The sequence below is a fragment of the Clarias gariepinus genome, chromosome 9 (assembly GCF_024256425.1).
Source record: "Clarias gariepinus isolate MV-2021 ecotype Netherlands chromosome 9, CGAR_prim_01v2, whole genome shotgun sequence".
NCBI lineage: Eukaryota > Metazoa > Chordata > Actinopteri > Siluriformes > Clariidae > Clarias > Clarias gariepinus.
In genome coordinates this window covers 30,477,827-30,505,113 of record NC_071108.1, presented here as the reverse complement: position 1 = coordinate 30,505,113, position 27,287 = coordinate 30,477,827, and the positions used below count along the sequence as shown (strand labels likewise).

At 39.7% G+C, this 27,287-nt stretch overlaps 3 protein-coding genes and 1 non-coding gene across 4 annotated transcripts; 1 reads left to right on the top strand and 3 right to left on the bottom strand.

Moving 5' to 3' along the window:
- Window positions 1-5,328: 5,328 nt before the first annotated feature.
- Window positions 5,329-10,585, top strand: LOC128530622 (fibroblast growth factor receptor 1-A-like; the record flags this gene model as incomplete). The annotated part of the gene is made up of 6 exons (XM_053504670.1): window positions 5,329-5,523; window positions 6,019-6,139; window positions 7,614-7,724; window positions 7,826-8,016; window positions 9,128-9,248; window positions 10,500-10,585. Coding segments are annotated over 6 exons (762 nt in total), but the record flags the coding sequence as incomplete, so codon positions are not given.
- A 2,757-nt stretch (window positions 10,586-13,342) lies between these two features.
- LOC128530325 (progonadoliberin-1-like) lies at window positions 13,343-15,576 on the bottom strand. Its single transcript, XM_053504207.1, has 4 exons — window positions 15,521-15,576; window positions 13,727-13,844; window positions 13,509-13,601; window positions 13,343-13,420 (listed from the first exon to the last, which is right to left on the bottom strand). Exons 2-4 carry the CDS (start codon window positions 13,841-13,843, stop codon window positions 13,388-13,390), a joined length of 243 nt encoding a protein of 80 aa, XP_053360182.1. The 5' UTR covers window position 13,844; window positions 15,521-15,576; the 3' UTR covers window positions 13,343-13,387.
- A 952-nt stretch (window positions 15,577-16,528) lies between these two features.
- Window positions 16,529-26,486, bottom strand: kctd9a (potassium channel tetramerization domain containing 9a). Its single transcript, XM_053504949.1, has 12 exons — window positions 26,304-26,486; window positions 23,597-23,718; window positions 23,426-23,469; window positions 23,181-23,277; window positions 22,700-22,758; window positions 22,479-22,607; window positions 21,376-21,443; window positions 21,202-21,297; window positions 20,965-21,114; window positions 19,631-19,736; window positions 19,170-19,303; window positions 16,529-18,290 (listed from the first exon to the last, which is right to left on the bottom strand). Exons 1-12 carry the CDS (start codon window positions 26,349-26,351, stop codon window positions 18,174-18,176), a joined length of 1,170 nt encoding a protein of 389 aa, XP_053360924.1. The 5' UTR covers window positions 26,352-26,486; the 3' UTR covers window positions 16,529-18,173.
- Window positions 18,791-18,954, bottom strand: LOC128530839 (U1 spliceosomal RNA). Its single transcript, XR_008361159.1, has one exon. It is a non-coding gene; the product is annotated as a U1 spliceosomal RNA (small nuclear RNA).
- Window positions 26,487-27,287: the final 801 nt, after the last annotated feature.

Here is a 27,287-nt window from a genome sequence, read left to right as displayed (position 1 = left end):
GACTTAATATCTCATAATTATGAGATTCTGATCTCATGATTATGACTTACTATCCCATTTCATTAAGTCATAATTATGAGATCAGAATCTCAGAATAGATCAGAATAATCTCAGAACAGTCACCGTGCTTACTTGGCATTCTGTTTGGTTTTACGTCCTTATCTCTTGTACATGCTTCTCTTTTTGTATCCATCATTTTCATTTTTTAGGAACAGCACCAGATCTCAGAAAAGATCAGAATAATTATTATCTCATAATTCTGACTTAATATCTTATACTCAGGAGATCCTGATCTCATAATTATGAGATAGTATGAGATAGTAAGTGCTTTGATCATTACTGGTAATTTTGTAATTAAGTCTGAGGACAAATTTGTTATTTGTTTTAGGATTTGTGTTCTGAGCATTAGTGAGTTAAGGCGCTGGTATGAGGTGAGGGGCCCTGGGGTACACTCAGTGTTCCAGGTCTTCCTAAATGCATTCAGTAGGGTTAAGGTCAGGCATCTGTGTGAGCTACTCATACATATTTCTTCAACTTCATGGATCTCAGTTTTTGAACGGTTCCACTGTCATACCTGGAAAACGTCAACACTTTCTAACTATTTCCCGTCAAGCGCAATCATAATACTACGGCATACAAAAAATATCCTATGCAGTTGTGCATTTCTAACCATCTATGGCACCAGTTTTGGGAAAGAACCACATATGGGTGTGAAGGTCAGGTGTACACAAACTATATAACACATATGATGAATGTTTCACTGTCGACTTTTCAACATAAGCCGTAGCAAAATGGCTAGAACCTTTTTCCTCTTGGTTTCATTTCTTGCTTAAAACAGAGCCTACTGTTTCCTTCTTTAGCATATACAGTGCTAGCAAGTCTCTTACACACTCACCTTTAGTGACCATTTGTCATGGTGCAGTTCTTTTATGAATTATGCAGAATGTTTAGTGTCTAATGCTGTATGTGATGTCCTAGCTGAGTGTGTACAGCGAGCTGTTCCAGACCTCTGCAGGACAGAAGCATGATGAAGAAGACAATGAAGGTCATGTTGGTGTTTTTCTTTGTTCTTTCACTCGAGCCTCTGCAGGGCCACACCAGGCCGGCCAACCCAGACAAAGGTAAGAGTAATATTTTTAAATCTTTTTTTTTCCCTTAAAGCTGTCCATAATCAAAAAGTTATATTAAATGACTACTTCCAACTCTAAATGATTCACAAATGTTGCTCATATACAGTATTGCAAAATTAGACTAAGCAAACAAAAAAAACAATTAATACACACTACCTGGCCAAAAAAAGTGACCATGTCAGAAGAGTCAAATTATTGAGCTGCATCAAGCAAAGAAAACAGGTAAGGAAATGTAAAGTTACTGAAACTGGGTTTAAAATCCATTCAACACATTATCAAAACCTGGAAGCATAGTGCTGAACGGTCACCGTGCTTACTTGGGATTCTGTTTGGTTTTACGTCCTTATCTCTTGTATATGCTTCTCTCTTTGTATCCATCATTTTCATTTTTTAGGAACAGCACCAAAATGGACTCAGCCACACAGGATGAAGAAGCTCCATGTGGTTCCAGTCAATTTTACCATCAAATTCCATTGCCCAGCCAGGGGTAACCCAACTCCCACGCTCAAGTGGCTGAAAAATGGCAAGGAGTTTACGAATGAGCAGCGAATAGGAGGATTTAAGGTGAGAACAAAGTGCATAGTGTACTGAGAGAGTGCTATTGTCATGATCTATGGCTATCATATTTATATTATCTGAATGTGTGTGAATGTAGCTAAAGTGCTATGGTTGAGCTCCATGTCAGTGCCGCTTTTTTTCATGCTGTTGCGAGGACACAAGTGGATGATGGTAATGGAATCATTGGTGCCCTCAGACCGCGGTAACTACACCTGTGTGGTGGAAAATAAGTATGGCAGCATCAACTATACCTTTAATCTGGAGGTTATGGGTAGGTTTACCTGTTTTTTGCATGAAACGAGGTTACTGGTTTTGCCATAGCGCTCTGAAACGTGTGTGCGTGTGTGTGTGTGTGTGAGAGAGAGAGAGAATTTAATAATAATAGTAGTAATAATCATCATTATTGCTTTTGCCTTTTTTTACAGAGCAGGTATGCGTTTGGCCTTGCTAGTACTGCTATTGGTTTCTTCTTCTAATTAACAGTAACACACAGAAAGATATATATATATATATATGAGACAATACTTTGTAGAACCACCTTTTGCTGCAATTACAGCTGCCAGTCTTTTAGGGTAGGGTATGTCTCTACCAGCTTTGCACATCTAGAGACTGAAATCCTTGCCCATTCTTCTTTGCAAAACAGCTCCAGCTCAGTCAGATTAGATGGACAGCGTTTGTGATCAGCAGTTTTCAGATCTTGCCACAGATTCTCGATTGGATTTAGATCTGGACTTTGACTGGTTCATTCTAACTCATGGATATGTTTTGTTTTAAACCCTTCCATTGTTGCTTTATGTTTAGAGTCGTTGTCCTGCTGGAAGGTGAACCTCCGCCCCAGTCTCAAGCCTTTTGCAGACTCCAAGAGGTTTTCTTCCAAGATTGTCCTGTATTTGGCTCCATACATCTTCACATCAACTCTGACCAGCTTCCCTGTCCCTGCTGAAGAGAAGCACCCCAGAGCATGATGCTGCCACCACCATATTTGACAGTGGGGATGCTGTGTTCAGAGTAATGTGCAGTGTTAGTTTTCCGCCACACATAGCGTTTTGCATTTTGGCCAGAAAGTTCCATTTTGGTCTCATCTGACCAGAGCACCTTCTTCCACATGTTTGCTGTGTCTCCCATATGGCTTGTGGCAAACTGCAAACGGGACTTCTTATGGTTTTCTGTTAACAATGGCTTTCTTCTTGCCACTCTTCCATAAAGGCCAGCTTTGTGCAGTGCATGACTAATAGTTGTCCTATGGACAGATTCCCCCACCTGAGCTGTAGATCTCTGCAGCTCGTCCAGAGTCACCATGGGCTCCTTGTTCGGCCTTCGAGTTTAGGTGGACGGCCTTGTTTTGGTAGGTTTACAGTTGTACCATACTCCTTCCATTTCTGAATGATCGCTTGAACAGTGCTCAGTGGGATGTTCAAGGCTTTGGAAATTTTTTTGTAGCCTAAGCCTGCTTTAAATTTCTCAATAACTTTATCCCTGACCTGTCTGGTGTGTTCTCTGGACTTTTGCTTGTAATATTCTATTAGACAACCTCTGAGGCCGTCACAGAGCAGCTTTATTTGTACTGACATTAGATTACACACAGGTGCACTCTATTTAGTCATTAGCACTCATCAGGCAATGTCTATGGGCAACTGACTGCACTCAGACCAAAGGGGGCTGAATAATTACGCACACCACGATATACCCCACTATATATATATATATATATATATATATATATATATATATATTTACTGTATACACAAAAAAGTGGCACATAATTGTAAAGTGAAAGGAAAATGATAAATGTTTTTTGTAAAAAAAAATTTTTTACAAATAAAAATCTGAAAAGTGTGGCATGCATTTGTATTCAGCCCTTTTTACTCTGATCCCGCTAACTAACATCCATTGAAACCAATTGCCTTCTAATTCAAAAAGTCATCTAATTAGTACACAGAGTCCAGCTGTGTGTACTTTGGTCAGATGAGACCAAAATTCAACTTCTTGGCCTAAATGCGAAACGCTATGTGTATGGTGGTGTATGATGGTGGCATCATTTTGTGAGATGCTTTTTTTCAGCAGGCACAGAGAAGCTGGTCAGAGTTGGTCAGAGGTGACGGGAAGATGGATGGAGCCAAATACAGAGCAATTTTAGAAGAAAACCAGTCTGCAAAGAATTAAGACTGGAGTGGAGTTTCACCTTCCAGCTAATTACCCTAAACATATAGCCAGAGCTACAATGGAATGGTTCAGATCATCGCATCTTCATCTGATAGAATGGCCACACTTTTCAAAGATTTATTTTCAAAAATAAAATAAAAAATGTAAAAAACATTTATCTTTTTTATTCCACTTTACAATTGGTCTATCACATACAAACATCACAGAGCGCATCCTGATGGGAAACATCAAAACCTGGTTTGGGAACAGCACCATGCAGGACATACGAGCTTTACAGAGGGTGATGCAGCTGAGTGCATCACCCATTCCGAGCTCCCTGACCTACAATCAATGTACAAGAAACAGTGATGGTTCAAGGCCAGGAAGATAGTGGATGACCTCAGTCACTCCAGCATTAGACTGTTATTTTTGTTAAGGTCAAGAAAGGGGAATGGGGAGAAGCTTCTTCCCTCTGACCACACAGAACACTTACATATGTAAGTGTTCTTTTAACCAGAACACATATGTGTTAACTGATTGGACTTGCTATGTTTCCATCACATATGTTGGAGCACCCCACAGTACTATACATTTGCAGATTTGCACATGACACATATTTTGCCCACTGCTGGTTCTTATTTACATATAAATGAGGACTAACTATGCATTTTAAAACCTTGACAATGCCACTGCTGTACACCCATACTGCTGCCAACATACCAAAATGCCATATCTTTCCCTTTGCACATTCCGTATATAGATAGTCCCCGACTTAAGGACGAGTTCCATTCTGGGAGCATGTTTGTAAGTCAGATTTGTTCTTTAATCTGACAAAGTGAGTCTTATGTGCCTTAATACGAATACACAATGTAAAGCATACCAATCCACTTGACTAAATCTCCCGGAATTCTGGATGCCATTTTGTCTCTTTGGCTGTTTTTGTGTGATGTAAGGGCACGAGTTTCATTCTGTGCCTGTGGATAACAATTTGCAATTTATAACACAGTTGCCTGTTTGTGTTTATCAAATGTAATATATAGCCGTATAACATTATTTTAAAATGTTCCAGCTTCATTAATTTATTGCCACATGCTTTGACATAAGGGGAAAGAGGGGCTTTGCAGGAGCCTACACAATTTGCGTATTGAGCTTCTGGCTCATCCAAAAAGTGCAGTTTTACAAGTAGAAGTGTAAGTCCATGAGCACAGTACTTGCACGATACAAAATAGTGGTATCAGAATCCATTCATCTTTAGTTATCACTCTTAAATCAATAAATAATTATTTACATAAGCACTTGTTTATGCAGTTTCTTCCATTCTCAGCTTTCAAACCATGTCTATCTCCAGAGTGGTAGACTTTCTCAAGTTGCCCACTGAAGCCCTTGGACAGACTGTAATTTAAGCTGTTATCGTTAAAGTGTGTTTTTTAAGCCTCTCAGATTTTTTAGCTTTGTGTGAGTGTTTCTGTATGTGTGTGTGTGTGTGTGTGTGTGTGTTTCAGAGCGTTCGCCTCACAGGCCTATTCTCAAAGCCGGTCTGCCTGCTAATCGTGCAGCAGTGGTGGGCAGCGATGTGGAGTTTGAGTGCAAAGTCTACAGTGACTCGCCAGCACAGATCCAGTGGCTCAAACACATGGAGGTCAATGGCAGTAAAGTGGGAGAAGACGGTGTGCCCTACGTCAAAGTCTTAAAGGTAAACAAAAGCCAATTTTGGCTTGAGAAAAATAAAGCTGTCCATGAAAGTAGCTGTTCTATTAATGATCCATCAACAGTTAGACTGAATCGAAGCATGAATCTAGAGCAGGTTGTCCGTGGCTTACGAACATTCAAGTTACGAATTTCCACAGATACGAACGGACCGCAGTCCTACGAACATTTCATAGATGCAAACAAATTGCGGAAGTAGCTTACATGTATTGTACAAAAATAGACGCTGCAGTGAACCAGATACCAATATTTACAATTATATATAATATTTTCAGTATATGAAAATATAAGAATGTATAAAATGTGATTTAAAGGTGCAGAGACATTTCACTGTGACATTCATTTCCTTAGACGTGGTTATGGTTTTTGGCCACATGCTAACAGTGTTGGGAAAGTGGACAGATTTAAACGTCTGATCTTCTCTTCAATCAATTCATCTCTTTTTTTGTTCTCCTGCTTAATTCCATAATTTTGTCCCTAGATAAACGTCAACACTTTGCAGTTAAAGAATGTGTCTTTAGAGGATGCTGGGGAGTACACATGCTTGGCTGGCAACTCTATTGGGATTTCCTATCACTCTGCATGGTTGACAGTCTTTGAAGGTATCTATGGTGGCACAGAGCATGTGGAAAAAAGAAGCAGGGGAAAAGCGCACATATACCTCTGTACAGCAATCCCCTCACTAGAATTAATCACACTACAAAAAGCTACCAAATCAACCACAGTTCATTTATATACTGTATGTTGTACTGCTTAGATTGGCAGGAATATATTAAGTTGTTGCTTGTGCAAAACTGTTAAGAATAATATGCAACCAATCTACACAGCCCTGAGGTGAAATAGTTTAATCTTTAATATATATATATATATATATTTTTCTTTTATTATTCACCCAGGGTGCCATACACACTAGACCCGCTACTGATCAGCATCCCAGTCTGTGATGAAATAACTATTCTACATGGATTTATTGCAATTCCCAGGATACAAGTCATCTTTATTTGTACCCCTTAAAGGAATACATTTAATAGCATCAGGTCTAGTGCTTTTCCAAAAGGCTAAAGTTCCGTAAAGGCCTTTATATATGAAATAGAAAATAATTGTGGTGGATGGCAGTTGTTTGCCAGGAGTTGTTTGCCTGATGAAGAAAAATAAACTGCATAACAATGATGAGGTGATTAGTTTGTCCTCCATTGCCGTCCAGGATACGCTCTACATTCACTCTGCAAATTGCAAACATGGCCAGTTGCATCCCACTTTACCTTATAAATGCATCTTCGAGCCATATTGGACCCTGTTAACAGATGGGACTGACTTACAGTACAATCCCATCTCCCATAATTCATTCCTATACCTTGAGTGTCAAAGTCAACAATCAAGAGAAGTCAACAACAGTAAGAGTGGATCAGAGTTTGCCAAAACATCTTGAAAAAAAGCCCACCTGGCCTCCGAGTGGCGCAGTGGCTCCGCCGTATCATCCGCTGGTTCGGATCCCGGGTGATGCTGTAACCTCTCGCAGCCGGAGGTCTAGAGAGAGCTGATTGGCCGAGGTCTCTCAGAGGGGAGGGATGAGAGGTACCTCGTGCTCCCACATTAATCACGGCTTTACAGCCAATCAGGGGCGGATAGCGCTGTCCTCCGAGTGTGTTACGCTGCCCATAACGGTGCATGAGCAAGCAGTTTGAAAAGATACGGTCGGCTAGCATTACGTGGTTCGGAGGAAACACGTGATAGTGTTTGGCCTTCCCGGCTGAGTGGTTGTAGTAGCCTTAATGTGGGAGCCCCCTGGTGACGGGGAGGAATTGGCCACGACTAAATTAGGGAGAAAATCTGGAAAAATTCAATTAATAAAAAAAAAAAAAAAAAGGCCATCCAATCCTGGAACAATATAAATATTGAGAAATAAGATGAAGGTAAACTTTTACAAGAATGATAGAAAGAGAAGGAAAAAAACATCCGTGGTAGACCTCTAAAATAACAATAACATTGTGACATACTTTATATTAATTTACACCATTATGATATTTTACACTTTCTAACTCTTGGTTTTATCACCTGCATCTAATGCTGATGAAGATAAGTCTTCGTCAGAACAGAGAAAGCAGTGCCAAAACCAGACATTACAGCCAAATAATAGCCAAGAGCTGAACAGACAGAAGTTTCTCTCTGAACACAAAGAGCTACTGCGTGAGTGTGACTGTCAAATCTCTAGACCTAAATGTGATGATGCTACAAGTTCATTGCAGTTTATCCTAATTAAATTTTTATTTAATACACGTGTGTTTCAGAGCGTTCGCCTCACAGGCCTATTCTCCAAGCCGGTCTGCCTGCTAATCGCACAGCAGTGGTGGGCAGCGATGTGGAGTTTGAGTGCAAAGTCTACAGTGACCCGCCAGCAACTATGCAGTGGATCAAACACATTGAGGTCAATGGCAGGAAAGTGGGAGAAGACGGTTTGCCCTACGTCAAAGTCTTAAAGGTAAACAATAACCAATTTTGGTTTGCTCTATACTGGAAACTTTACATGTTTCTTAGAGGAATGCATACTGGGCAAAAAAAGGTTTTAAATAAAAAAAACTGTCTTATTTGCTTGAGAAGAATAAAGCAAATAATTTTGTTGTTTAGTTATTGGATAATATTTGCTAAATAATATTTTTTGCAAAATAAATTGTGAGAGGAATTTTTTCTTGAACAGCAGAACTACAAATAAATCATGTGAGAAAAGAAAAAAAACAATCACACAGTCATAATCCACTTTGCCAGGAGAAATGGCTAATTAATGGCTAATTAATACCCTGTCCTCTGCAGTCACCGCGACAACTTGTGATATCACTGATGGAAAAGTCACATAGGGTCACACAGGGAAAGAAATAGCACATATACATATGAACATGTTGTTTGCTTGTTTTTGTAAGAATAAGAATAAAATGAGCATTTTTCGAGTTCTACATTTCTGCGACTTCATTCTCATATTTTAGGAGTGGTAAATTTGACACATTTTAAAAGTAATTATCATTTTGATTCTACCTGACACCAACCCTTATACAGGCAGGACTTCTGTGTAAGAAGGGGTTTTATTTATTTATTTATTTATTTATTTATTTTTAATTGGTCCTTGACCATTGCTGTGGTGCTGGCATGGATCCATGCAACTTTAGTTTTAAGTGTTAAGTTAGATTGCTTTTTTTTTTTTAATACTTAGAGATGCATAGGTCACTGTGTGGGATAACAATGACAGAGTTACGGATAAACATTATGATTACACATAAAACATATGTATATATTAAAGTATTTTAAACACAGTTGAAGTTGATGCTGTTGATTACATAAATATTCAAGTCTAGCAGTGATTTCTTTTCTTTTCTTTTCTTTTCTTTTCTTGAGTTCCTTGTACGCTTCCTTCTGTTACTTCTCCCTAAGTGTGGCTTTCTTTGGCAGGTGGATCATTCTTTACCTATCTAATCTTTATATTTTTCCACTGTAATGAATGCTTTATTGTTTGTTGCAACAAAGCATGATCAGTTTATTGTTTTAATCTTTTTTCTTTATTTGTATTGTTCTCCTGCTTCATTTCATAATTTTGTCTCTAGATAAACGTCAACACTCTGCAGTTAAAGAATGTGTCTTTAGAGGATGCTGGGGAGTACACATGCTTGGCTGGCAACTCTATTGGGTTTTCCCATCACTCTGCATGGTTGACAGTCTTTGAAGGTATCTACAGTTCTTCTGGTAGTTTATTTTTGAGTGCATTCTGTGACTGTGGCCACACAAAGCTTCCGGTTCATTAGCCTTATTCTGGTCTGACCAGCAGAGGCGGATTTAGATATAGGCAACAGGATGGCATCTTGCTGGGGAGCGGCACAGAGCATGTGGGGGGGGGGGGGGGGGGGGATAATCGGGGGAAAAAAAGCACACACTTACCTCTGTAAGGCAATGCTCTTAGTAAAATTAACTACACTACAAAATGTTACCAAAAGAATCACAGTTCATTTATAATAATGCTAATAATATTGACTGTACTGTTTAGTTTTCCAGGAATATACTACATTGTTGTTTGTGTAAAATCATTAATAATAATAACCAAAAAAAATGTGAACTTTTTTGAATTTCATGGTTTTCTGCATTAACTTGTCATAGAATGTCATCTGATCAAGAGTATTGACAAATATAATGTGCCTAAAATTAATAACAAAAGTAATTCTAATATTTCATGTCCTTAATAAGAACAACCATAAAGCATTGTAGTGCTAGTGGGAAAAGTATGTGAATCCTTAAATTAATGACCTCAAAAAAACTAATTGGAATCAGGTATTAGCATACCTGGAGTTGTGGACTAAAGCTACTTTTACTGATAAAAAAACACTCTTTTTTTTTAAACTACTTCGAGGTTGCTCCGCACAAGAAGAACACACTTATTTAAACCATGCCTCGCCAAAAATTGATTTCAGAGGATCTATGATCCAGAATTGTTGATTTATTGAAGCTGGAAAGGGGTACAAAGTAATTTCAAAGACTTTAGAAATTGTCCAGTCTACAGGCAAATGGAAGCACTTTTGGACTGTGGTTACTCTACCAAAAATTGGGCTCAACTCAATAAAGATGCTATGGAATGACTCATAAGACATCCAAAGAATATGATGGCGCTAAAGCAGTTCTGCCAGGAAGAATGGGCTAAATGATGTGCAGTTCTGATCCACATCTACAGGAAGCGCATGGTTGAGGTTATTGCTGCCGAGCAGGGTCAACCAGTTATTAATTCCAAGGGTTGTATCAGTTGTACCATGTTGTATCAGTGTGTTCGATAAAAACTTTATAGAGAAAGATCAGATTTTTTTTTGTGTTATTACTTTCACATATTATATTTGTCAATGCCAAGGGCTTTTGACTTGAATGATTTGATAAGGTATTTGTAATCCATCTTTATAGCATCATTAAATCTGTTATTTGTGTTCTGCCATACAGATGAACCCAGAGAGCAGTGTTGATCCAGCAACATTTAACTCTGAGAGAACTATGAGAGAAGAAGCTAAATATAAAGTTTTTTTTTATTTTTTATAGAAAAGTGAACTGAATGGTAAATGTTATGGCTTATACCAGCAAATTATGGTGGATGTTCATGTGATATGTGAATAAATAAAAGCAATTTTATCAGCATTTCTACACTTAGAGTCACTAGAATCCATCTAGTGGCTCCACAGTTAAAGGGGCAACCAAAAATAAGCCAAGTGTGTTTGATCTGACATGTGCACTACATTCAGATAAAATGTCATGCTCCGGTCAAATTTGCTGCAGTCTGCTTTGGAATTCCAGAAATATTCTTCCAGTCTCCAAGGTGAAATGGCTTGGTCTTAACTCTTTATATATCTACTCAGCAAAAAAGAAAAGAAACGTCCCTTCAGGACTGTGTATTTCAACAAAAATGTTGTAAAAATCCAAATAACTTTACAGATCTTCATTGTAAAGGGTTTAAACAATGTTTTCCATGCATGTTCAATTAACCATAATCAATTAATTAACATGCACCTGTGGAATGGTCGTTAAGACCTTAACAGCTTACAGAAAGTAGGCGTTTAAGGTCACAGTTCTAAAAACGCAGGACACTAAAGAGACTTGTCTACCGACTGTGAAAAACACCCAAAGAAAGATGCCCAGGGTCCCTGCTCATCTGCGTGAACGTGCATTAGGCATGCTGCAGGGAGGCATGAGGACCGCTGATGTGGCTAGGGCGATAAATCGCCATGTCCGCACTGTGAGACGCCTAAGACGGCGCTACAGGGAGACAGGAAGGACAGCTGATCATCCTCGCAGTGGAAGACCACGTGTAACAACACCCGCACAGGATCGGTACATCCGGATATCACACCTGCGTGACAGGTACAGGATGGCCACAACAACTGCCCCAGTCACACCAGGAACACACAATCCCTCCATCAGTGCTCAGACTGTCCGCAATAGGCAGTCCATGAGGAGGAGATGCACTGCAGTACTTTAAGCAGCTGGTGGCCACACCAGATACTGACTGGTACTTTTGATTTTGAGCCTCCCTTCATTCAGGGATACATTGGGAAACATTTTTAGTTTTTGTCTTATGGTGTTGACTTTTTTAGTATTCATACACATTAAGTTTATTGAAAGTTAAAACAGTTGAAAGTCAGAGGACGTTTTTTTTTTTTGCTGAGTATTGTTGCGTTTTTCACCGCTAAGAAGGAACTTGGAGAGACGAGTGAGCTTCCTCGCTGCCCAATGCAAATGGCTGGGAGTACTTTACTAAGCACAGCACGAAATAGCATGAACAGCACATTCAACAGGTCACACACGAAATCAACAGTCACTAGAACACACACACCTAACCCACACACACACGACCTGGCTGAAGTTTTGAAGGTTTGTTTTGTTAAAGCAGACGTTTGCCCACGTAGTTCTGTGACCTGCTAACATTTTCAGATGTTGATATGGCTGTCGACTCATGTATTTCATGTCATCACAATAATATCAGTTTATTTGATTGGCCAGGTGACAGACAACCGAACGGTAAATTGGCTGATACTGATTGGTGAACGATCAGTGGAAGCACCTTTACTGTGTGGGCTACTCGTTTTCTTCAACTTCCCCCTTAAGTTGCAGTTTTTTTTTATTGATCTCAGGACAAGGTTAACTCTTTTTAATTCCCGTGAAGGACAAACTTGATTCTACGGCATACAAAAGATATATCCTATGCAGTTGTGCATTTCTAACTTTGTGGCAACCATTTTTGGAAAGAACCCCATATGGGTTTAAGGGTCAGGTGTACACAAACATATGATGTATGTTTCACTGACGACATTTCAGCATAAGCTGTAGCAAAGTGGTTAGAATGTTTCCTTTTGGATGATTATTTTCTCATGACAGCACACCCTGAGTGCTTCATTTCTTGCCTAAAACAGATCCTTGTGTTCTCTTTTTCAGCATACACAGTGCTAGCGAGTCTTTCACTCACTCACTCACCTTCAGTGACCACTTGTCATGGCGCAGTTCAACAACCTTGATCTCTAAGCCTCATACACAGGAAACTGTGATGCACTTTTGTTCTGATACTTTCCATCGTTCAATTTTTCTGTCATTCAAAAGCAATTTGTGCTATTTCAGCTTTTCTGTGGAATCAGACCAGACATGCTAGCCTTGCCCCCCTACAGGCATAAAGGAACCTTGGGTACCCATAATCCTGTCATCAGTTTACTGGAATAGAATTGCTAATCAGTGTTATTGACATTACCTGGGGCGATGGTGTTAATGTTGTGGCTGTAATTGGTGTATGTAATGCCTGTTGGATTAGGATTTGATTTGATATGGTATTGTAATACATCTTTGGAGTATTACTGTACTAAATGTGTTATTTTTGTTTTGTCACACAGAGGGCCCCAGAAGACAGTGTTGATCCATTAACCTTTAACTCTGAACAGCCTGCATATGCGATATCGCCTTTATAAGACATTTTAACAGGAAATCTGATGGCTTATGCCAGCGAATCAGTTGTTCCTGTAGCATGTGAATAAATGAAAGACATTTTGTCAGCATTTCTCCGCTACTGTATGTGGAGTATTTTTCCCAGTCTGAAGCAACAGGGCACATTTAGGAATGCAATGAGCCTAATCTGCATGTCTTTGGACTGTAGAAAGGGGAAACCCACCAAGCACCAAGGGGAGAACATGCAAACAGACACGAAGCGGGGCTTGAACCTGTGAGATGCGAGGCTACAGTGCTAACCGCTATACCACTGTGTGGCCCTGGATGCTTTTTAATGATAAAAAAAAAAAGCCACGAAAAATACATGTGAAACATTTTATTGAGGATTTTGAGTTTTGTTATTCATCTTACTCTTCAATTTCTCTCCCAGCGACAGGCGTCTATAAGGGAAGACAAAAGATAACCATTAAGACGCTGGCTTCGATCTGTTCATGAGCAAAAAAAAAAGAAAAACTACAGCCAGCGCACCAACAGATCTTTCAGTCTGAAGGGTTTATTCCGAGGTGAAACAGCTACATAATCACACAGGTATCCGGAGCGCCTCGGGATTTCTTCAGCGCTCTGAAAAAAAGGAAGCCGAACATATTTAAGAGGAATAAATTGTATAAACTGTATCGGTTTTCTAGCTCAGCTCAGCAGAAGACCATCATCTAGTTTAGATATTGTTCTAATTTAGTGGATGTTACCTCCTGCATCACGGCACGTTTTCCTCCAGGATTGAGACCATGAGACCAGTGCTGAGAGCTCACCTGCAGCACCACAACACACACCACCATCCACCAGAGTGCTTGCTTTATACCCATCCTAAAACAGCAAATACAGCTTTCATGCTGACCTTAGACACTAAAACACCAGCAATAGAGCCTGGTGGAAAGGGCTGTGTGTGAGTATGTGCAGTAACTAGAGAATAGATCTTGCTACAAAGTGGAAAAATATACATATACATATACATAAAATGTATATATATTATATTAACATAATATTATGAATATTATCATATACAGTACATCAATATATAACTTATAGCAATAAATTTAGTATGCAACGATGTAGTGTTTTAGAGTTTAGCAGTGTGATGGTTGAGGAAAAGGAGCCGGACCTGAACTTGTTGGTTCTGGTGTGAATGTTCCTGTATCTTCTTTTGGATGGAAGGAGGTCAAGCAGGAAGTTTGTTATTTAGGTGGGAGAAGTCTCTAATGATACTGTGAGATCTGCTGTGGTAAAAGTATTCAATAGCAGGTTGCCGGGTGTCAATAATGTGCTGGGCGGTTTTTACCACCCTTTATAGGGCTTTCCTTTCTGACACCGTGGAGCTGCCATACCTGATGGTGATGGTGTTGGTCAGAATGGCCTCAATGTTGCAACGAAAAAAGCTTACTAGTATCTGTGAAGATAGATAACCTTTCTCCGGTAATAATGATGCTGTTGAGCTTTTCTAACTAGAAGTAAAGTGTTATTGTTCCGCAATCCACAACGACCTCTTTGGTTTGATTGCTGTTAAGGGTGAGGTTGTTGGAGGAACACCATACTTATAGGTTGCGAATCTCCTCCCCACTGGCTGACTCACCGCTGTTGGTGATGTGGTCTACCACCGTGGTGTCATCTGCATACTTGATAATACCAGTCATGGATAAAAAGGGAATAAAGCAATGGACTCAGCACACATCCCTGTGGAATGCCAGTGTTCAGGAAACACATACATTTTATCCAATATGATAGACTGTCTTAAGGAACACATACACCAGTGCATTCGAATCATAGTTTTTCATTGAAACAGCCAACAGTTCCCTAATAAATATCCTTATAAACCTTTACACAGTCTATCATTTTGGATAAACTGTACCTGTTTTTGTTTTGGATAAAATGTACCCGTACTTTATTGTGCTTCCTCGCCACAATCTTGTGACCATCATCCAGCTGTGAAGTGTTGTTTAATATTTAGTCGGCTATAGCCTGACAGAGTTTTCCTCTGACAGTCCTGTAAACCTTGTAAGTTTTTTCTTTATATTTCCACCTATTTTACTTTCGAATATCAGCCCCTTTAACTTATGGATTTAAATCCCAATTAGTGTTAAATGGAAAGATAGTGTGCTACTTTAGGCATACAATCCATTGTCTCTCACACCGAGTAGTGTCCTTGATTAGGGGTTACAGAAAAATTTGATGTGTGGTGATGCATACAGTTAAACGTCCCAGTGCTGTTACTGTCTATTATCACCACTTGTGGAAAGCATCTCCTACAATCAGATTACTTGGTCAGAAACTAACTGTTGTATAACGTGATATATCACAGCATTTATTCATTTCATTTAGTTCTCTCGTTGGCACTCTCGTTACTGAAAAGAAAGGTGAGAGGAAACCCACATGGACACGAAGAGAACTCCCACACAAAATCTGTCTCCATCTCCCGTTTATTTCTTTCTATCTCTTTTACATTACCAAACAAAAGTTACGATGATCAAAAATATGCACGTACCTACCTCAAATCAGTCGCCCTACAGAAAGTTCTTCTGCTCTTCACAGCGATGCTCTCTATAATGTGATGCATTTGCTGTCAGCATCAGAGCTCTTATAGCGAACGAGCACTCCAGTTTCCACAGTTTGTTCAGCCCTGCACTGCTGGAGACACTCACACACTCCCCTGCTGAGCAGAACCTGAGCATCTGTACCACTTAGCATTAATCCGGTAAGTCGGATTAATAAACACCATATGTGTGCATTAAAAGATGCGAAAGTGGATTTTGTGAGCTTGAAGTGGCATTTATGCTTTCAAAAGTTAAATTATTGGCACACTGATGTTTTAGATTGTCATTAAATCATAGTTTGCTTTCCCCACTCTATATAGTACTGTGCATAAGTCTTAAGCGCCCCTCATTTCTTCATTTCTTTTTACTCAAAAAGTCAGACTTTCTTATATTCTTAACGAAGAGTTTTCCAGGCAATTTCGGAGGAATGTTTTTTTTTTTGTTGTTGTTAAAGTCATATAGTGACCTATGAACCATTCAAGCATAAAAAACATCTAGTTTAAGGCATGAATCAGTGAGAAAGATGATAACCGATGATCAGGCCGGTGATTATTATACTGGTGATGCTAAGTGGTTGGAACAGACGAGAGAAGAAATGAGATTGCTGTCGAGATTTTTACATTTGCTGTCGTAGTAAAAATGTTCTAATTTAATTTAATCTACAACATTTATTAGGAAGAAATAAGGGCTGCCTCAATACTTTCTTCCATAAACCTATGATTTGAATGAAACATTCTATTTAATAATCTTGAGTTTTTACTCCTGATCTGCACTAATTTATTAGATTCAATTTTACATGATTTATCAGCAACACATCAACAAATAGTCTTGGGCTCATGTTTGTCATTTCAAACCTGTTTCACATTGACGATAAAACATCCAGTAATTTGTTTAAGCATTTCCTGACTGAGTCAGCATAGTGGTTCAGCATGCAACACAATAAACCACACAAGACCAACTTGATTTGTTTATAACAGTCTGTTTATGGAAATACACTTCTGCAACAGTGAGTCGGGAAGAGAAATCTCCTCTTACACCTTACATAAACATTGCCTGCTTGCTTACATACATACACAAATAAATAGCCTGTGCCCTTTCTAAGAGGGTCTGAAAATCAAAAAATTGCACTCCAAAGTGCAAAAGTTTGCTTCTGATTGCCTTCATTTAATGAGTACCTATGATTACGTCCAAGATAAAATAACAGCATATATTGTATATCATCAGCTTTAAGCTTACATGAGCACACAGTAATGTGGGCTGATATGAATCATACAGGCGACACAAACTGGGGGGGGGGGGGATGGGGGGGGGAGGGGGAGTGTGTTATACTGTACAACAAACAGGCGATACACAAAAGTGCTAAGCAGGGAACAACAGTTTGTGTATAAACTGTACTGTATATACACACACACAAACACTAATGCATAGGGAAGCACTGGTTGAAGTAAAGCACCCTTTCCACGTTTTTTTTTTTTTTTTGGTGTGGAACAACTCCCCTTCCCCAAAAAATAAAGTGAGATCACACAATAATACAATGAATGAAGTCCAACCAGTCTGACCTTGCTACTAGTTGCATCACTAGACATTTGTTAACTTTTTTTTAGGCACATCATTTTGGTAATCCATCATTCATTCACCATCCCCTTTCAATCCGTTCAAGCCTTCTCGTGAGGATTTGAAATAAATCATAGGACTGACAAGAACAGAAGTCAGTTTTGCATGGGAGGTAGATCTTAAAACAAAAATCTGTAAACTTTTTTTTTTCTTGGACAGCGCACACAGGGAGCTAATTAACCTACATAAACATTGCATATGTATTCTTTTTTACCCAACCTTAAAATAGTTTGAGAAGCTTATTACCTATTTTATATATATGATACACAGGTAGCAATACGTTTGTCTTTTTTTTTTTTAGCATGCATATACATATATACGATATGATAAGGTGTGGAGATGCCAAAGCAGAAGGCATTTAAAATGGCTCCTCCTTCAGATTTCAGAGTTGAACTCCAGTAATTACCAAAGCAGAAACCTTTTCATATTTGTGTGAATGTCTGAGACTGGAAAAAAAAGTGAAATAAACCAGATTTCACCCCTCAACCTGTACTCTTAAGTGGCTCTTGTTTACACCCCAACACTTTGACACACTCATACACTCACTCATTCAAATATAATACATATTTGGTTGCACTCACAATTTGTGACCTAAACATCTCATGATAAGAAACGTATACATTCACTAAACTTCACACACTTGGGATCTGAATCCCCAGATAGAATTTAGGCCTCCAGATGCAACAGGATTTTCAAGACTGATACAAGAAGCCGACACATAGCGTGGATTAAATCCACCATAAACATAAATTAACACACACATAAACCAGGTTTGGTATAACAAATTATTGAGATGGACAATTACACGTGTGAACTGATAATCCTACAAGAGACCTGTGCTAAGTAAACACCCTGCATGTGCACTAGTGCAAGAGAGTAAAGCTGTGGGGTGAGGACATGGAATGCCGATATTGCAAACGGGTCCAACGGGAGTGTTTAACATTCGTAAGGGAGCGGCTGCGATGGCCTGCTCGGGCGGGAACAGCGTAATCGGTTATCTCACGCTTTGGGACATGTGCAGCGGGGTCAGCATCTCCTCGAAGATTGCGCCCTTCACGTTTGAGCCGCGTAGGTTGGCTTCTTGGAGGTCGCAGCCAGATAAATCACAGTTCTGAAATAAAATGTAAAAACATTTATAAAGTAAAGATGCACAATTTATAAAAATGAACCTGCTTTACAGGTAAATAACGGAATGAGCCATTGATGCAGGGATTAATATAATTTAAGGAATAACAAACGACAACAGCTACAGTAGGTATCAAAGTGTCTTATTAACTATGACCTGTTACGAAAAGTTACATTCTTTAACTTAAGTAAACAGAAATTGTTACTAAATAGGTGTTTAAGGAATGCGTTATACATTACGTTATGTATTAAGCTATAATGATAATAATTAGAACTTTATTAATCCCTAGGGGAAATTGCTTCTTCGCATATCCCAGCGTAACTGGGGTCAGAGCGCAGGGTAAGCCATGATACGGCGCCCCTGGAGCAGTTAGGATTAAGGACCTTGCTCAAGGGTCCAACAGTGGCAACCTGGTCAACCGCTGATCTTCTGATCAGTAACTCAGTGCCTTAACCCTTTGAGCTACCACTTCCCCAGAAAAGCATCAGGGGAGAGCGCGAATGCAGTCCCCTACTACCAGAAATTATGCAGTTGAGATTCCCACATTTGGGGAATTCGCAAGAGTCAGCACAACCTGAGTGCAATGGTTGAGCCACGCCTTGGGCAAACCACCTTCTTGATCATGATATCACCCCTGCCAGGTAAGTGCCAGGTAAGTGCACTATAAAAGTGCAGTTGACTATGTAGATATATGTACAGTCTCAATCTTAGGGCTTTCACAGCACTGGACGTGAACATGTGCACTCACAGCTTTTACATCTTGATTTTTGTAAAATGTTTTTGCTAACTGTTTTAATTTCTTCCCACATTTCAGCATAAGTTTAGTTTATTTATTATTTAAAATAAAAATTATGCACTCCTCACCTCTAGATCGGTGCCTGCTAGAGTTGCTCCTCGCAGGTTACAATTCTTTAGCTTGGCGTTCTTTAGCGTAGCCACGCGCAGGTTTATCCCAGTCATCTGACTGCCCTCCATGTCCACCCCCTTCAGATTCGCACCTACGACACACAGGCCAAATGATGACACTTTAATCACACACTTAATACCACAGCACTGTCTTCAGGGGTATTGCTCTCATAACACCATACCCGGTTATGTTCCATGCCTTGCACAATATCCATACTGCACTATTTTTGTAGATATTAATCTGATATGCAAGTAACGAGAGCATGCAGACATGACCAGGCTCTGGGGTATTTCCTGAGTGATTGCCTTTTTGCCTCCAGAGATACACAATCATGTTTGGGAATAAGGAGTTGTGGATCAATGTAAATACCGTCAAGTTCATTTTGAAAGAAAGGAACAGAGTGTAAAAATTTACATACCCTCCAGGTTGGCTTTGAGTCCTGATGGGTCTTCAAAGTTACAGCCTCTCAGTGAGGCTCCCTCTGCATTAGAGCACAGCATCTTAACACCCTGCAGGTTTGCACCCTGAGGAAATAAAAATATAAATTTGAGCTTCAAGAAATTACACATTAGATTGATCAAAAAGAGTGTGAGCAGACTGAAGGACTGTCATGGAGAATAAATGCTGACTCATTGATGCCTAATGGATAAAGGGTACGAATCTTTAGCTCAGTAGCTCACATCTCCATCAAACCACAAGGGGGCGCAACTGTAGTTCAATGTTTAAAAGGAAGAGGGTATTAACATTCTGTAAAAGAAACAGTTAACCAGTATTTATCTTGTCCGGCTGTGCAAAGTTGAGCGTGCATCGTTGCCAGATTGAGTGGTTTTCCAGAAACTGGCCTACTTTTTAATCATCTCTGGCTGGAAAATAGATATTGCGCTAGTAATAAACATCAAACTGATTTTAATAACAGAAAGTATGTGCAAACAGGTTCAGTACTTTTTTACTGCCTATCCTTTTTTTACAGTGTAATCTGGCAATCCTGGAGCACAGAGCAAGAGATAATGTACTTTGGTTGCATACCAAAAAAAAAAAAAAAAAAAAAAAACAGTTTTCGCACAAAAACATGTAAAATACAAGGTGCGTTTAAGTCAAACTGGGACCAGCACAGTACAGTAATGAGACTCGTAACCGGAGTAAAATATTTCACTGGTGCAAATTTTTTTTAAAGAAGGCATGAAAGCTAACCTTAGTCCACAAATACTCCAAACTCTTTTTGAGACGCACCTGTTTATCATTTCTTATTTAATCTACGCGAGGTATTCAAGTCAAACTCAAGATCAGTGATTAAATTTCCTGTGAATGAAGCTGTAAAACTGATTGACGGTTATAGAAGACTTCAAGCACAGTACTGTGATAAGACCCTTAGCCACAGTAAAACATCTGAATGTTGCAAATGTTTTTAATGTCAACCCAGACGAGGTGGCTCAGAGCCCACTGAAGTTGTTCCCGTTAAAATTCGGCGAGTGGAACGAGTTGTTTTTCTGTTTTTCTTCAACAGCAGTACCGGTTTAAACGCCCCCTTGTAAATAAGAGTCCAAATAACTAACACACTAAAACAGACAATTGCATCCTTAATGGGAAATCTGGAATGTTTGGCTTATTGCATAAGCACTTGGTGCTCTGTGATTGGATGATGTCACTCATGCTCATTAATTATTCATAAAGTATCCTAGCTCCCCTAAGGGGGGGGGGGGAAACAATACTGAATGATTTCAAGATAAAATTGAACTAAAACGAGATACGTACTTCCAGGTTTGCCCCAGAAAGGTCAGCCCTCTCCAGGTTCGAGCAACACAGGTTGGCACAGGTGAGGTTGCAGCGGCTCAAGTTGGCCATCTTAAAATTGATGTACCGCAGGTCTAGCCGAGACAGGTCCGCCCCGCTGAAATTCAGTCCCTGAGCAAAAAATAAACAGTAGACTCAGCTCAGAGAATTCTTTCCATGGCAGGGGTCACACACATAACCGAATAGAAATCCCTGTACCTGACAGCGCAGCTCAGACTTGGTCGGTGTTGCGAGCAGAAACCGTACAAACTCTTTCCGAGAGATAGGCGAGTGGTCCTCAGGGGGATGAGAGTTCTGCAAGGATGCACACTCACGCTCATGAATATACACTCAAAAAGAGGAACTCACCAAGCTCTCAAATCATTAAATTACCTTAATGGCAACTTCAATCTGCTCAGCGAGCTGCTCGATTCCAAAAAAACGAGCTTCTTCTAGTACACCTGCAAGACACACAAACAAAAACATATTCAGGATTAACAAAACAAAAAACGCTCAATACTTCAACACTACCACCTAAACAATAATAAGACTAACCAGATCCTGTCAAACCTGCTCTGTGTTAGAGCCCAGAACATTCACAACCTAGGAATGAGAGCATTCAGTTCTTGAGATGTATAGTCACATTTTTATAAATCACACAAAAATAACCTGAATAATAACAAAATGCAGTGTTTGAATGATAATTTAATTAATTAAAGGAAAAAGGTTGTCCAGACCTACATCGCCCTATGTGAAAAAGTAACTGCCAAAAGTTGAACTTTTTGGAAGGAGTCCGTCCCGTTACATCTGGCATAAAACTAACACAGCACAGAATTCTGCGCTCTACCAGAAAATCCTGAAGGAAAATGTCCAGCCATAGTTTATGACCTGAATGATGGCTCAAAAAAAGATTTTTGAGTGGCCTAGTTAAAGTCCTGACTTAAATTCGATTGAGATGCAGTTGTATGACTTTAAACAGACCGTTTATGCTCAAAAACCCTCTATTGTGGCTGAATTAAAACAATTCTGCAAAGAAGAGTGGGCCAAAAGGGATGTGAAAGGCTCATTATCAGTTATCACAAATGCTTGGTTGCAATTGTTGATGGCAAGGGTGGCAATTACTTTTTCACATAGAGCGAGGCAGGTTTGGACAGCCCCCCCACCACATACACGATAAATAAAATCATCATTTAAAAACTGCATTTTGTGTTTACTTATGTTATCTTTGTGTAATAACAGATTAATTGATGATCCAACATTCAAGTGTGACAAATAATAATAATAAAAAAAAATCTCCAGGCAGAGGGCAAATAGTTTTTAACAGCATCTGTATCTACTGTATGCTTTTTTTTTATTTGTTGAATATGGAAACTAATTAACTTCTTTCATCACCCGTGAAAACGTTTATAGCACGATTCAGTATTACATTGTGGAAACAGAGACCTAAACAATAACGCGCACACACACACACACACACACACACACACACACACAACCTAGTAAGTTAATTCCTTCATTGACAATAAGCTGGCCGTGTCGCAAGTAGTTCAGGATGGGCTCAAAGTACTCAGGACTGCGGTCGATAAGGTAAGCGCCCCGATCGTCTCGCTTGTTACCCCAAACATCTACAATAGTGAAGAGAAGGGAGGCATAGTGACCATTAAGCATGTGTGAACTCATATTTGAGTTAATTATAATTTAATTTCAAAAGCCTTACCCTTCCCTCTAAACATGTGGGCCAGCATGCTGTCAGGCTCCTTACTCACAAGCGTACTCCTAAAATCAACACAATAGATAAATACAATAATGGTGTTAGGAACAATCATCATGCACTTCCATATACATACATACACACGTGTGTGTGTGTGTTATCTATCTATATCCATATATATATCTATCTATCTCATATATATATATATATATATATATATATATATATATATTAGAGAGAGAGAGATTTATTTATTATATCGCTGATCAAGGGGACATTCAACATTAAACCTAACTACAGATGGATGACAAGTATGATGTTCCTTGGTGAAAAAAAGAAGTGGCATAAGAGAAAAGAACCACATTATGCTATACAGTTATTGTCAAACCAACTCTGGTCCACTTGCAGCACCTGTGATCACATTGGGCTTCATCACTCCCTCCTGTTTTTCCTGTACCATACACGTCATTAGGAATGAACTCGGTACCTTGTGGTTGTGAAGAGCCGCCCGCCGATATTCAGAGTCAGCCAATCGCTGTGGGAGCCTGAGCGCTCATCAGCATCTCTCCTTTCACTTTGAGGATCTGAAATGTACAAACGGAAACAAAACTTGGAAACTTCCCATTAGAATATCAATTCCTTTGAGCTCTTTTAGTGGATGTGCTTTGGTTTCAGGTTATACATCAGAGGGACGATAGAAAAAAGGAGGAACATTAATGATGATGGCTTTACCTACAAAGGCATCTCCCTCTGACACGTATAAAACATCATCATCTCTGGAAAAACAAAACAACATTCATATATTAAAATTTATGTCTCTTAAGAAGCAGAAGAAATGATAAGAAGATAAGGATTTCTTTTAACTTCATAAGCTAAGTAGAACTAACAAGATTAAGTTCTTACCTAATTAGGGCGATATCATCAATGAGGCCGCCCTTTCCGTTGTACAAATTAGCGGCCCTGATTCCCAGTTTATTGCTGGCAACGGATAAGAGATCAGACAGAGTCCCGTACACTGCTACAACCTGAGGGAAAAAGAACGAATCAAGTCAAAATCAAAAAGCACGTGGTCTTAGTGGACAGGGGTTCGATTCCTGCCTCGGATCTGTGAGCATGGAGTTTGCATGTTCTTCCCATGCTTGGTGGGTTTCCTCCAGGTACTCCAGTTTTTAGTCCAAAGACATGCAGGTAAGGCTACAAATGCCTCGTAATGTATGAATGAGCATGTGTGTGCCCTGACATGAATTGGCACAAAGTCTAGGATGTACCCTGCCTTAGGCCCCAATCTTCTGGATAGGCTCCAGGCCCCCCCCACCCCACAACCCTGTATTCTGGAATACAAGGGGGTAACAAATAATTTCTAGACTAGTTTTTTTAACACACCAACAGATGGCAGAATAAGTCAGTGTGCTAAAAGACATTATCCTGTGCACATCAGGAGCTGTGCAACTGGTGCTATTCTGACCATGTGCATTACCACGTCTGCCATTTTATCATGGCAAGTTAGTTCAAACAGGAAATGTGAAATTCTGTGTGAAATATCTACATATGACATGATTTACTGAGTACGGCGATGCTGCAATGTGTCATTCGAGGTGTTCTGAGTAAAATGCACGCTTAAAGACTGAAAAAACATCACTGAAAGATGATGAGAGATCATCAAGACCGTTGACAAGCTCAACCGCCGAAAATGCCGAAACTAGTCGGTAGGGTTGTGCCGATAGACGATACTATTGTCTATCGACGATAGTCTCGTCTATCGACGATAGTCAGCTATATGGACGATACAGATGTCGCCATTAAAAACCCACGTTTCAAGAAAAGGAATCCCGTGACTTGCCACGGCTGCGCACGGCAAGCTGTGAAAATGCCCTTCATTACCTGTAGGGGGCAGTCGTGTTTCAGTCTGAAGTATTGTGTGTCTACTGAAGCCGAAAATGTGTTCTCTCTCCTAGTCACCCATTGACAGCAAGCGACAGAGCTCATAAACGTGTCGAGCTCAAACTGTAAATACTGATATGTATTAATTCTTCATTTTCTTCTCTCCTTCAATGATGATACTTCTTCGACGGCGCTTTCTTCATTCAGTATAATTATTATTAGTAGTACTGCTCCGAATTTATTATTGTGATTTTTCCTTATTATTATTGTAACGCACCCGCGCGTGTGTGCAAAAAAACTACAATGAGGTATGATATGTTAGCCTAAAACAATTGTTTTATTGTGTTTATGCGCTTTAAATATACACTAAACAATAAACACTGCCTTGTGCAAAGTGAAAGTGAGTTGCGCGTGCAACTTTTTGATCAAAAGGCTGATAAACGCGTGCGCAGATATGAGCAGATTTATTGATAAAACAACAGACATGAAATGAAAAAAAAAATAACCACAAAAATATGTACTACTCTCTGAATACAACGCGACAGCACGCAGAATCCCTGGGCTTTGACTACTATCGTGTATCGGCGATCTTACAGGCTGACGATAGGACGATATGACAATGGGCATTATCGCGCAACCCTACCAGTCGGCAACTTTTGCATGATAATCGTTGGAGAACCATCCACAACATCGCTACCGTTGTTGGTGTGTCATACGGAACAGTCCAGGCAATCCTCATGTTTGATTTGAACATGCGCAGTGTTGCTTCCAAAGTTTATTCTCAGGAGATGCAAAAAATACATCACATCAAAGTCTGACAAGTATTCCGTTAGCGTGCCATGGATGGCCTGGCCTTCATGACGACCTTGAGACGAAGCAACAGTCCTCACAGTGAAAGAGCCCATTATCTCCTCAAGAAAAGGCGAGACGGGACCCTAGCGCAACCAAATGCATGCGCGTCATCTTTTTCGATATTCGTGACACTGGGCATAGAAAATTTGTCCCCAGGGGCCAGACAATCAATAGTGAACTCTATTGCCAGATTTTAAGGCGAATTCTTCAGCCAGGGGATGGAGAACATGCACTGACACTGGAGACTCCTTCCAAACAATATATAATATAAATTATTATAAAAATAATACCATGAAGCCATCAACAGTATTTTTTACTTTTCTAATGGAACCTACAATGGAGTACTATTGAGTATGGACGCTTATATGAAATAAACCATATATGATGAACTCTGTCATTGCAATGAGAATCTCGGGCAGCCTATGTTGACATCTCGCGAGATTTAAAATAAGCTATTTGGCTGCTTAGAAGTTTGTTACTCATTTAGCTATCTAACAGGTGTGAAAAATAAATACACAAAAAGCATGAATGTAAATAAACTTAGCTGTTTTAATTCGGAAGACATTTTGGGAACATTTTCACTTTAATTAGTCACGCGCATTGATTACGCTAAGAGGCGTCATCATCATAAGCATCATCACCAGTATCACATGCTAGCCTGCTAGCCACTGAAGGTGCCAATACTTTATCTAGCATTTAACGTGTGTTTTTCCCAAATGGACGAACTAGTAAAACAAACCATTCTCACACCGTCCATAACACAGACTGTGTGTATACTATATAGTACAGTTTAGCGACTATAAAACCAGGCGCGTGCGTGCTAGCGGAACATTAGCTAACTCCGCTAAGAATGAAGTGAAACTTAATGCGAACTCACCTTGCCGTTTTTGGCGGACCCATTGACGAAAAGCGTTACCCTGCGCATTATTTGTGTGAAATATAACACTTTACGCTGCAGCGTTTCTAATACACAGAGTATTTATATTCTTCAATCGCACGACTGCAAACTCATCCCTTAATAAAGTCGAGACTTAGCAACGACCTACATTGTATTCCGATTACGAAGCAGCCGTCCAATCAGAGCGCTCGCTTTGTTACCAAGGTAAACGCTGCACCAATCAGAATGCACGCTCACGCAACCGGAAGTGCAGCGCCGACCAATCAGACACAATTGTGGCATAACTTCATCCACGAGGAATTTGCAAGGGAAATAGTTTGGCTGGTTTAGTCGGTAGTGTTTTGACTTTTACATTTAAAAATTTTTTTTTTATGGGATATAGGATGAGGATCGTGGGAGGAAAAAGCACAATAATGTCTATAAACACAATAAAGAACTAATCCAAGTTAGAACTGACCTTAATTTGTGAAACATGCGTACACTATAATATTTTATGTGTAGCTATAACATCTTCCATTTGTTATGGAAAGGCTGTCCACATGATTGTGGAATGTTTCTGTGGGAATTTGTGCCCATTCATTCTGTAGAGCATTTATGAGGTTAGGTACTGATGTTGGATGAGAAGTCCTGGATCGCAATCTTCGTTCCAGTTTCTCCCAAAGGTGCTCGATGGGGTTGAGGTCAGGGCTCAGTCACGTTCTTTCACACCAAACTTATCACACCATGTCTTTATAGTCCTTGCTATCCCAGAAGACGTAGACAGGACACCAATCCACTGCAGGGCAGACACTATGGGAAGATTGGGAATCAATCTAATCTGCTTGTCTTTGGACTATGGAGGAAACCCACCAAGCACAGGGAGAACATGCAAACTTCATGCACACATACCTGACACAGGAACCGAACCCTCGAAACCCTCAGCCCTATGCCACCGTGCAGGAAAATAATCAGCTGGTGTAAAAC

What these genes read in the sequence shown, in the direction of transcription:
- kctd9a (XM_053504949.1), bottom strand. Translation starts at nt 26,351, where the DNA reads ATGCGCAGGGTAACGCTTTTCGTCAATGGGTCCGCCAAAAACGGCAAG. An exon ending in AGAGGGAGATGCCTTTGTAG is followed by an intron (nt 23,278 to 23,425) that starts GTAAAGCCATCA and finishes TGTACATTTCAG; the next exon opens with ATCCTCAAAGTGAAAGGAGA. An exon ending in CCACATGTTTAGAGGGAAGG is followed by an intron (nt 22,608 to 22,699) that starts GTAAGGCTTTTG and finishes TCACTATTGTAG; the next exon opens with ATGTTTGGGGTAACAAGCGA.
- LOC128530325 (XM_053504207.1), bottom strand. Translation starts at nt 13,843, where the DNA reads ATGGGTATAAAGCAAGCACTCTGGTGGATGGTGGTGTGTGTTGTGGTG. An exon ending in AACGTGCCGTGATGCAGGAG is followed by an intron (nt 13,602 to 13,726) that starts GTAACATCCACT and finishes CCTTTTTTTCAG; the next exon opens with AGCGCTGAAGAAATCCCGAG. An exon ending in TCAGACTGAAAGATCTGTTG is followed by an intron (nt 13,421 to 13,508) that starts GTGCGCTGGCTG and finishes CTTCCCTTATAG; the next exon opens with ACGCCTGTCGCTGGGAGAGA.